At 41.4% G+C, this 11,766-nt stretch overlaps 1 protein-coding gene across 1 annotated transcript; it reads left to right on the plus strand.

The window, feature by feature from the left end:
- Nucleotides 1–2,100: 2,100 nt before the first annotated feature.
- Nucleotides 2,101–4,077, plus strand: Pex3 (peroxin 3). The gene has a single exon (XM_045747367.2). The coding sequence runs from the start codon at nt 2,341–2,343 to the stop codon at nt 3,547–3,549; it is 1,209 nt and encodes a 402-aa protein (XP_045603323.2). The 5' UTR covers nt 2,101–2,340; the 3' UTR covers nt 3,550–4,077.
- The last annotated feature ends 7,689 nt before the right edge of the window (nt 4,078–11,766 follow it).

Raw genomic sequence — 11,766 nt, forward strand, 5'->3', positions numbered from 1 at the left:
TTAGAAATTCGTGTACAGAATCCTTTAGAACCTTGTATACCACATATGTAAGACCAGTTCTGGAGTATGAGGTTTCAGCATGGAGTCCATACCTTGTCAAGCATACAACAAAGCTGGAAAAGATTCAAAGGTATGCCATTAGACTAATCTCAGAACTAAGAGGTATGAATTATGAGGAAAGGCTGCAAGAACCAATAAAACTGCCCCTCGCCTCACTGGAAGACACGAGTTCGGGAAGACATGTTCACCACATACAAAATTCTCTGGAATTGACAGGGAAGATAAGGACAGATTATTTAGCATGGGTGGTACATGCACAAGGACATGGGTAGAAACTGGGTACCCAAATGAGCTATAGACACATTAAAAAGAACTTTTCCAGTGTCAGAGTAGGTAATAAATGGAATGCATTAGGAAGCGATGTAGTGGAAGCTGACTCCATACAGTTTCAAATGTAGATATGATAGAGCTCAATAAGCTCAGGAACCTCTACACCAGTAAACTGACACTTGAAAGGTGGGACCAAAGAACCGAAGCTCAACCCTCGCAAGCACAATTAGGTGAGTATATCTCCAGTTCTCTCTCATACAGGTGGCTCCTGCTTCCCCTAATCAATTTTGGTCTGGATCAAGATTTTTATTTTCCATAGTTGGTTATCAGGTGAGGGACCTTCATGCTATCTTCCAAAGGCTTGAGTTCTGCTCTTTCAGCCCTTGTCCTCGATTCTGTCCTTGGCCTTCTCCTTATTTTCTGGCAGAGGCAGACACATTTGGCTTCCACAATACAGGGGTTTCTGTGTGGTTTGGTTTATCCAGCTGGTGGTTGTGTCTTCTGATATGTCTTGTTGTGGCAGTCCATTGCAAGCCACCCCCCCCCCCTCCCCACTACTAGATACATTGGTTCGTGGTTCATCAGCTCCAGACTGACCATGCTAGTTGCTGGGATGCCAGCAGAGCTGGCAGCTCTGCACATGCATGCTCTGGGGTTTCATGCCCAGGTTCAAATGAACCATTTAATTTTGATTGATTATGCAGATGAGTCACAATAACATGGCTGAAAAATGTTGACCAAACCACACACTAGTAAGTGAAAAAGACGACAACGTTTCGGTCCGTCTGGACCATTATCAAGTCGATTGTGATAATTATCACAATTGACTTTCACTTTCTCTTCACTTTCTAGTGTGTGGTTTGGTCAACATTAATTGATTATTTTGTGGTTTCAGTTGCAACCTGTCCTAGATTCAAATCCATTACATGCAACAGTCGACTCCACAGACACATTCATAAGTTTTTACATGCTGTTCATTCAAAACGGGAATTTTCTCAAATATAAATTAATATTACAATACAGTACTGTATACAGTATTAGCATATTGTGCATATATAGGCATAGATTAAGTTAGGTGTTTAGGTTCTACTGGGGATTATTTGTATTTGTAGTACATGTGTGAAGCATTTATAGCATTGTGGTTCGAAAAAAAATTCGTCAGTGAAGCACTTGTTCCAGAATCGTTCAAACATCATCAGTTGTTAGTCGTGTGTAAACCGTTCATCATTCATAAACGGGAGGTTTGGCAGGTGCATGGAACCACTTTTGGGTCTTTGTGTGGAGGACGGGCTGTTCTGTTATCTGCTTTGGTGTTTCATTTCATGAACCATGCAGGTTCATGTGTTGTCTTACCTGCCTGCTGAGGGGTTTCCTGTGTGTGTGTGTGTTCATAACAATCCTTGCTCTGTACCTCTGCAAGGACTGTGGGGGGAGGGGGGGGTCAGGTTCTGACTCTAGGTTCCCAATAGGCCACCAGAATTCTGAGACTGGTGTATGTGTCAGTGGGTTCAGGGAACCACTGAGATTCGCCCAGAAAGGGGCATTTCAACATTTTTATTTTTATATTGTACCCACAAAATTTTTATTTAAAATTATTATTTAATTCTTTTTTATTTAATGTACAGAAATTTAAAATTACTGTTCTGTAATAAAAAGAATTCCTGTTGTTCTTATGAAATCATAAATTTCATCAATTACTAAGTAGTCAGTGATTATTTGTTGACATTTATTTACAGGTCCTTGTTCATGAATTGACTGAGAAGTGCTGGGACAAGTGTATGGATCGCCCATCAACACGTCTCGAGTCCCGCACAGAGAGCTGCATCACTAATTGCGTAGAACGTTTCATTGATGCAAATAATTTTGTTGCCAACCGCTTGCAGAAAGTTGCAACTACTTCAGGACTTATGTAATGCTTATACAGGATTTAAAGCACAGAATTAAGTTTATTTTGTGTTTATTTCCATATTCTTACACCCTTGTTTTTAAGTGTCAAATTTTCACAGGACAATGTTGCTCAGAGTGAGAGATTTTTTATACAGACACCGGAGGAAGTTTGTAATTGGAGGTGCAATAATAGGTGGGATTGCTCTCCTTAGTCGTTATGCAGAGCACAAACTTATTGCTTGGCATGATCAACACACACACACTTTGATGGAAAAACAAAAAAAACGGCAACATTATGAAAATACACATAGAACAGCAAATGCAACAGTTATGAGCTTGTCTGTTAGTATGAAAGAGATTATATCAAGGGAACTTGATGCAGATGCTCTCCTTCAAGCAGTAAGGGAACAACCACAACACAAACACAGTATTTGGCAGCAACTCAAGGTTGTGGGATTCAGCCGTGCGGTTTCCACTGTTTATGTTGCAAGTTTGGTAGCCACAGCGGTGCACATACAACTCTTGCTACTTGGAGGATATACTTTTGGGGACCTCATACACTCTGGTCATGCAAACATACCAGTATCCCAGGCATTGCAGCAGAAATATCTTGCTGTTCTTCATTACCTTGTTGAAGAGGGCATTCCTAAACTGTTGCAGCATATAACTCGAGCTGTTACTCATATTGTTGCTGGATTGCCTCTTACTCGACCTCTTACTTTATGTCAGTTAGAAGCAATTTTTCAGGAAATTAAACTTGACCTAGCTGGAGAAAATGTATCATATGAACTTCATGATGGGAAAAGGCCTAAGCTAGAGCCATGGAGCAGATATGTTCTTCATACACCTGTACCACCTGAAGGGGACTCAGGAGATGATATGGCACTCTACAATATGCTAATTGAAACAAATGATATCCTTGCCAGTGAGGATTTTAGTACTGTAATGGACACACTAGTTCAACACGGATTTAATCATTTGTTAGATAGAATGGCTGAATTTTACCCACTCCCTAAAATTCCACACGAGTTCAGTGGTAGTAATGAAAATTGGGTTGACAGTGTTAGAAGAGATATACCCCCTAGTGTTTCAGATAATGTGGTTGAGAGTTCTTCACTAGCCCAAGGGACTCTATCTTACAACTCCAGTTTCTCTCATAACAGCACTCTTCCTGTGGCCAAATTAGTACCACTTTTATCAGGAGTAGTGCATGCTGCTCTATCCCCTGCACCTGGCCAGCTCTTACAAAAGATTCTCACCGTTGACAAACTTGATTCATTGGGAGCAAATGTTTATGAAGCTTTTGCATTGCCTCTTAAGCAACAGATGTGAGATAATTATTGTTCTAAAGTTTAATGTTGGGATTAATATCATTGAATATTAAAGTTCAGAAGTGTTTTTGTCATGTTTTAATTTTAAATATAAAATGTACATTATAATAAAAAAAATGAAGTTTAAAATATATGTCCAACTTGTGTAATTTTACCACAAAATATTGTTTAGGGCCATCCTTTAGGGACTAAAATTACATAATATTCTGAAATAATGTAATTGTTGATATTTGTAGTGTAGAATCATATTAACAGGCTAATTGGTCAAAGAAAAATTACATTTATTAAAGATGTTAAGGAACAAAAAAAATTATATACACAGTAAGTCAACAAATTAAATTAGATATTAATTTTTTGAAACTAAAAATTGGTTTAGTATGATTTGTTACTCTAAATTGAAATAGCTTATCCATTTGAAGTTATTCAACTGCAGCTACTGATATAATTTAAAGCAGTCATGTTACTAAATAAAAAAACAAAAGTGGTTATCTAATTCATTTAATGTATTGAATATAATATTTAACCTGTTTGTGGTTTATATTTAACCTTAATTTGGACTGTTACATAATGAATGTCCCTTCCCCAGGCCTCTGGAATACTTGCTGGAAGTTTGGCCAGAGTGCTGCACTTTGTCAGGATAGTGTTTTTTTTCCCCTTAGCACATGTTCATACAATGTCCTCAGCCCCCTCTTATGCAAATTTACCTCTAAATTATCATAGGCATTCTTACTAAGACCCCTATGATGTATTTTGATTAGTTTTCCACATTAGGTTCCTTTTATTCCATCCTCAGTTGTTCATACCACTCCTCCATGGTAATGGCGCATCCTCTGAAAATACCTTCTCCATTTGAAACATTTTAAACACTAGCACACTGCATTCAAGCCACAAGTCTCCAACCTGTTATTCTTATCTTTCAATTACAGAAGTAACACCAATTCCTCCCCCAAAGGGAAGAAGCCTACCGTTCAGAGCCCTCCATCATAAAGAGCCGTATAACAATTTGTTTCAATCTTATTTGCAATTATCTCTGCACCCTGAAACATTTAATTTTGCTTCTTCCCCTATTGGAATTTTCACAACTCTCCCACACTGGTCCCTTGCAAGACCTTTCTCTGTTGAGCTTAACTTTGCAACTGGATCTAATTGTATAAATTAGGAGAACTCGTTACCCTCAGTTACTGAGTATGGAATGTTGCATATTGTACAGTATTTCTTTGAACTCTTGCTCCCTCCTCCCCAACAAGTACACACGTCTTTTCAGTCAATGCAATGTCCACAGTTTTTATGCAAATTTATCAAAGTGCCATTTTGTTAACTACAAAGTGTTAAAAAAATCAGCCCCTCATAGGAACCAATGCTAATTCTGGACTATTCAGACTTTTTTTTAGCATTTCTATTTTTTTTTTAACACTTGGCATTATCACCAAATTTTTTTTCAATTTAATCACCAAAATTCTCACCTTAATTTTAAGCTCATTTTAGATCTTTACCCGCATGTTTATTGCTTTTAGACGATTTTAATTGGTGACATTTTATGGGGCAATAACATTACCAATACCTGCGGCTGCCTTTTGGAAATGTAACATTCTACAGACACTACAAGCCTGTTAATTATTTATAAGCGAAAAAGTGACTATAAGCAATAAGTCATATATGTGCTGTCTTGTGCGAGAGCTGGTTGCAAGCCTCACAGAAGCGTCAGAAATTGCGTCACTTAGAATGCAGTTTGTTAGCATCGGCTGAAACATGCATGTAACATAAGATGGCTGTCGACAAGTAAAAATTCATTGTCGGCAAAACATTTATCTTAAATGACCTCTTCTCTCCTTGGTAGTCAACACTTGGGATCTGCCCTTCGTAAGTAATTATCAAAAGGCGCCAAGTCGGGGAAACTATGTAGCACCATCAGATGTACAGGATATTCAAAGGGCGGGGATATTATAATAAAGGGATATTCAAAGATAGTGTCCTAAGAACCACATCAAACGGACATTGATTACACGATTAAAAATTTGCAGACAACTCGTTAGGCAATGGGGAGAAAGTCCTTCGAGAATGACCCTAGTGAACCGGTTTCCGAATTCGAAAAATAACCACCTGAAAATAACCTCAGTCCCTGAGGACTGGCTTGACTCCAAGATACGGTTATAAATATTTAGTAAATACTGAAACATGTATGGAGGAAGACTGCGAAGCGTCTCATAATGAGTGTCATCTGAACCCGCTGCCGTAGAACCGCAGGGTCCGGGCAGACTGGAGTTCCGAAAAGAAATGGGATCGTTATTGGGAAGCTGGAGTTGTGTTCGAAAATTTAAGGGACAAGATTCAAAAGAGGTTTACCCTTTTTACCTTCCTTCCAGTAAGGAAGAAGTGCGTTAGATAAGAACTGAAGCTAACAGACAAAAAGTAGGAACCCAGTTCAGTCGCGACCGACACCGGATCCACAAGAAAACCATGGAGGTGGAGGACTGGCAAGGCATCTGGAACACACTTACCTGCTATCTTACTGATTTTCTTCCAGATCTGGGAGAGGAGTGTCAACTGTAATGGTGGAGACAAGATTTCCAACTCACCTTCTAAAACAAAATAAGAGTCAGGCATCTGTGTTGGCGCTGCTTAAAGCGGACAGCCAGAGCACAGTCTGAATTCCACCACAGAACGTACTACCGTGTGCCCCAGGAGGTAGAGTAAGGAACAGAGCTGAGGGCAGCATTGATTACCGTCATGAAAAAGGAGGGGGACTCTAGGGAGAGGCAGATCAGAGAGATCGGAAAGAGTAACGTGTAACATGACTATTCCAGTCAGCCTTGGCAAACTCCCACTGAGGGAATATTTAAGGAGGATGGGAAAATGGTCACTTTTTTCATAGCGCTCGCACCGCTCCTATACCAGGTAAGTCCACTACGGGCTTACCATAGCCCGTGCTACTTGGGAACTTGTTCCGAGTAGCTGAATCTATAATAACATGGTCACTTATGGTCATCAAAAACCCGCGATGCGAAATCTAAATGAAGAGACGAGCAGAGAGAAGGGAACTATCAAGGGAAAGTGCCAAGCCATTATGACTAAATAATAATAATAATAATAATAATAATAAAATAAATTTTTATTCAGGAAAAGTACATACATAGTTGATTTACAAATATAATGTTGGATTTATAGATAGAGCTAGTACATACAATACTTAAAACCACTAATAAGCATAGCGTTTCGGGCAAGGTGTGGGGGGAAAAAACACTTAGACTAAAACCTAATAGTAATTGGGATTAGGTATAAATTGTGTTGAAAAAAGGAATAAAAAATAAAAAAGGGGAAACGGCAGAAATCAGCAATTGTACAAGTTGGTGAACAAACAGCATTGTATAACAAAAGCAAGACATGGGTTGACATTTAGGGGGTAAGGTAGGTTACATGGAGTTAATTAAGTAGCACTTGGGTTTACTCAAACTGGTTGAGAGAGGTACAGCCTTTGACATGATTGGGAAGGTCATTTCACATTCTGGGTCCCTTGATTTGTAGAGCATTTCTAGTTTGGTAAAGTCGCACTCTTGGAATATCGAATAGGTATTTGTTTCTGGTGTGATGCCCACGAGTTCTGTTACAACCTTCTAGGATGCTTCTAAGGTCAGGATTGACAATGCAGTTCAGAGTTTTAAATATACAAGAGTACGCATGAGAGGATGCATGTGCAGTGACTTAATATCTAACATATTCAAAGATTTGAGTAAGGGTATCGAGTGCTGTCTGGGGCCAGAGTTAGATATTGTTCTAATAGCAGCTTTGTGTTGAATAATTAGAGGTGTAACGTACGATTATATTACGTTGTTGGGTTGATTAGATACAGTGTTTAGTGAGTTTCATATTTATTTAGTAGTCCTGGATACAGCAGTGTCGTAGACGTTGAGACGAAGCCTGGAGCAGAGCAGAGAGCCGAGTGAGGCCGGAGTCGTGGAGCTCTATGTGGGAGAGCGTGGCGGCTCGATTGAGAATTGTGAGTGTCTGAACTCGGGGAGCGAGAGCGTGGCGGCTCGATGCGGTCGTAGTCTGTCTGCTGTCTGCTCTGTGTCGAAGCTGTAGCGTCTTGGGTCGATTAGGACTCTACACGCCGAGTGCTACATTGTTGACTGTGGAAATTGAACTGTCTTCTATTCATCAAATCGTTGCTTATATGGTGATTACACCTCAGCTTCCTCCAACAAGGTGAGAAGAGTATTGCCTGTAATTGGGGAAAGGATCGTTGCTTCTGTAATTAGTTATCCTATTAAGATAATGAAGCGAGTATAAGATTAACTCGCTACAGAGGACGTAAATGATTTTGTGTAGTAGAACCCCCAAGCACAAATACCATAATTGAGATAAGGAGATGAGAGAGTAAGAGCGTCACCAAGGCAGGGCGAGGTACATATCTGATCTTAGAAAGAATGCCAACAGTTTTAGAAACTTTGATATATTTAGAATGTGTCCCCCTGGAAGCACTTGGAAGCTATATATAGCACTTGAGAGAGAACAAGTCAGGGAAGGGTGCGAGTGAGTCGACGTAAATTGGTTCACCAGGATTTATTTATTTTTTTATTTTTTTTTTTTTTTTTTTTAGATATATACAAGAGTTGTTACATTCTTGTACAGCCACTAGTACGCGTAGCGTTTCTGGCAAGTCCTTAATCCTACGGTCCGTGGAATACGACCCCCTGCCGCGAAGAATCGTTTTTTCATCCAAGTACACATTTTACTGTTGCGTTAAACAGAGGCTACAGTTAAGGAATTGCGCCCAGTAAATCCTCCCCGGCCAGGATACGAACCCATGACATAGCGCTCGCGGAACACCAGGCGAGTGTCTTACCACTACACCACGGAGACTGCATTTAGAAGAGACAAAGGAGAGAGAGGACAAATGGTTCAAGGCGGCGGCCAAGGGTATTCGTCAGAACATCGCCCCAGAGGGCATGACGACAGTTAAAATCACCCAAAAGGAACACATGCTCCGGTAAGGAGACCAACAGGTGTTAAAGATCAGGGAGAGAGAAAGGAACATTTGAGGGGAGATAAATGGAACAGTGTACCACTTATTCACATAGATATGTGCAGCAGAGGAAAGAATGAGCGATTGGAAAAGAATGGGTAACAAAATGATTATCATTACGGATCAAGAGAGCAGTAGAGTTGAGGGCCCCAGCAAAATTTGGAGGGAAGGGGAGAAAGAAATAACCGCAGAAGCGACTAAGACTAGTGCCAAGCATCAGTTTCCTGGAGACAAACACAGAGCGGCAAAAATTGCGTTGGACTTCTTTAAGTTGGCATAGAAACCACGAATATTCCACTGAAGAATACACACTCAAAAACAGAGATAAACAGATAAAACCAAGACAGTATACCCGATAGGATCAGGGATGCCGGAACAATCGTGGACATCTTCAAGAGAAATCTAGATAATTTTCTCCAACGAGTGCCGGACCAACCGGGCTGTGGTGGATAAGTGGGCCTGCGGGCCGCTGCAAGCAACAGCCTGGTGGACCAAACTCTCAGAAGTCAAGCCTGGCCTCGGGCCGGGCTTGGGGAGTAGAATTCCCAGAACCCCATCAACCCGGGTCAGTGAAATCAGGATTATGGGGCAGAGGTAAATCTAGCAAATATGATTGAATCATGGGGGAGGTAGGATGGGCTCAACCCTACCGCGGAGGTGGGAGGGGGAGCAGAGAGCGGCCCCCCTGTACTGAGGGCTATAGAGCCCATCCTTCCATCACAGTACGACTCTTTAGAAGGGGGGGGGGGGTCTAGTCGTCCACCCTGAGTCTGAGAAGCTGAACGAGCGTCAGAAATCGGCATATAGCCAACATTAATATAATTTCATCCACAATTGAGCCTCATACCCAACATGGAGCCACAATTAGGGGATAGGACACCCGACAAGACCAAGATGCCCCTCCAAGGAGTGCATCGTACGTGGATACACACCCTGCAATCGTCACCTTAAGAACCGTTAGTCCAAGATCGGGCTCAGCAACGAAGGCAAGACCACGTCAGTACTACAGTTCTACGGGCGAAGAAGAAGAAGAAGAAGAAGAAAGTACCTTCCCAATCACCCGGCGTCGAAACAATGGCACCAAGTAAGTAATTATCAAAAGAAGGCACCAAACCGGGAAGGCTATGTAGCACCTGGTCGACGACCGGGCCACGAGGACGCCAAGCCCCGGAAGCACCTCAAGGTAGGTAACCATCAAATGTGCGGAATAATCAGTGGGCGCTAAATATCACCAAGGATGCCAATACGAGAACAAAAACGCATAAGGCGAACGATATCAAAAGTATCCGAGTCACCAAGAATTCTATTGAGGGACAGGTGACCGCGGGGGACGGTCGGAAAGCAAGACACGCTCGTCCTGGAAGTCAGGACATTCACGACCGTAAGAGGGACAATGCAATTAGGACAATAAGGAATAACGGCACCAAGTCGGCTGGTAGGAATAATCAGAAAGAAGAGGTGGATATGAAAAATGAAACATGGGAGGGGAAAAAAAAAAACACTAAAATTTTAAAGACGAAGCATAAGACCTCAAAAGTTAGTTTAGTTTATTATACACCCCATACCCATCTTGTGGGTGGTAGTGGAAAGTGTTACAGAGGCACATAATGTGCTCAGAGATTGATCCCCACAATTCATTTAGCTAAGCAAGTTACAATCTTGAGCTAGTTACAACATTCAATGCACGTACATCGTCACATCAACACTGTGCTCGAGACTGACCACAAGTAGAGTTTCGAATTCAAGCAACTTGCATATCAATGACACTAGCTCTCTTCATATGTTTGCCCTGCACACCGCCCTCCATCCAGTGGGCAGCGGTGGATAGGTTACAATCACTTAGTTACTACCTACAGTTAGTAAATTGGGGATACTTTATTAAGACTTCTGGCAGTAGATAATTTTTTAATGAAATTTACACATCTCTAACATATGTTATGGAGTTCTCTGAATTCAAATATCTTTTCGCACTCCATCACAGTTACGGAGGGTGTGCGAATTTTGTTGACAGTTTACATTTGGTCAGGTCTACACCTGATAATGATAAGACCCAGATATACTTGTAACCGAGTCTAAGCCGAGCAGTAGTAAGATCTAGAATTCTGCCAATTGATCCATAGATGTGTGGCTCCTCTTGCATGATAGTATGATGAATGGAATTACCGATGTCTATTTCACTTTGCCTCAGATCTACAAGATTTTGTTGAAGTTCTCTGTGTACTATTGCTCTAGGACAAGAAATGCTGTCCCACAGAACATCACTCCTACAGCCGCCCACCAAGCTCCTTCACGACAACGGCCAGAAAAGGGAGGCATTAAGGGCTGTGGAGATTAAATCAAACAAGCTAATAATGACATTGGTATTTTTTTTTGGGGGGGGGGGGTAGATCCGAAGCGAAACTGGCTAGTACTTAATATGTTGAATTATGAGGCAGGAGTAAAGCGGTTTGTAAATAATTTTTCAAACATTTTTTTAATATTGGCAGGTTTGGTGTGTACAGTTGTTTATGTCAGCATATTTAAGACATTTTAAACATCCTGCGGCACAGACTATACTAAAGTGTCTTTCAGGCTTGGTGTCTTTTGATAATTATTTTCTTCGAGGCAATTATCTGAAACTGTAAGAAGTGGTCACATGCTCGTGCATGTGACGTCATGCCTTCACTAACGCCTCCTTCAAAAAGGGGACCGGGAATGCAGACGAGCCACCGCCTCAAATAATACTGTAGGACCCGACCCCAAAGAACATTTCGTCCCTCATCCTTCCACCAAGAAGTTTCCTTCGAGCCACAGCCACTGGGTTGGCTAGACTCGCAGATGAAGATTAACCGAATTTACGGGTCGCCACGCACGACACACGGGTCCCAATTTTCCCCAGCTATTAGTTTGAAAGGAGCACCCTTACCAGACTCTGAAGGAACCCGCCATCGTGCAGAGCCTGCTGGGTTTCAACAAAACACCAGCCTCTCTTCCCCCCACCACCGCTGCGACAAGGTACAACTGCCATGAGGCCATAAGCAAAAAAAAAATCCATATTTATTCGTTATTATTTATGTCTGGAACAACGGTGAGCAGTGGCGCCTCCATAAAATATTGTAGGAATTTCAGAGATTCACCCCCTTATAATTTAACTAGCACGTATAATTTTTGTAATCTATGTCCAATGTACACTACACCCGATTAATAAGGACCAGA

This window comes from Procambarus clarkii, chromosome 7 (genome assembly GCF_040958095.1).
Source record: "Procambarus clarkii isolate CNS0578487 chromosome 7, FALCON_Pclarkii_2.0, whole genome shotgun sequence".
Lineage (NCBI taxonomy): Eukaryota > Metazoa > Arthropoda > Malacostraca > Decapoda > Cambaridae > Procambarus > Procambarus clarkii.

Bases quoted from the DNA above. Each gene is read 5' to 3' on its own strand.
- Pex3 (XM_045747367.2), top strand. From the start codon at position 2,341: ATGTTGCTCAGAGTGAGAGATTTTTTATACAGACACCGGAGGAAGTTT.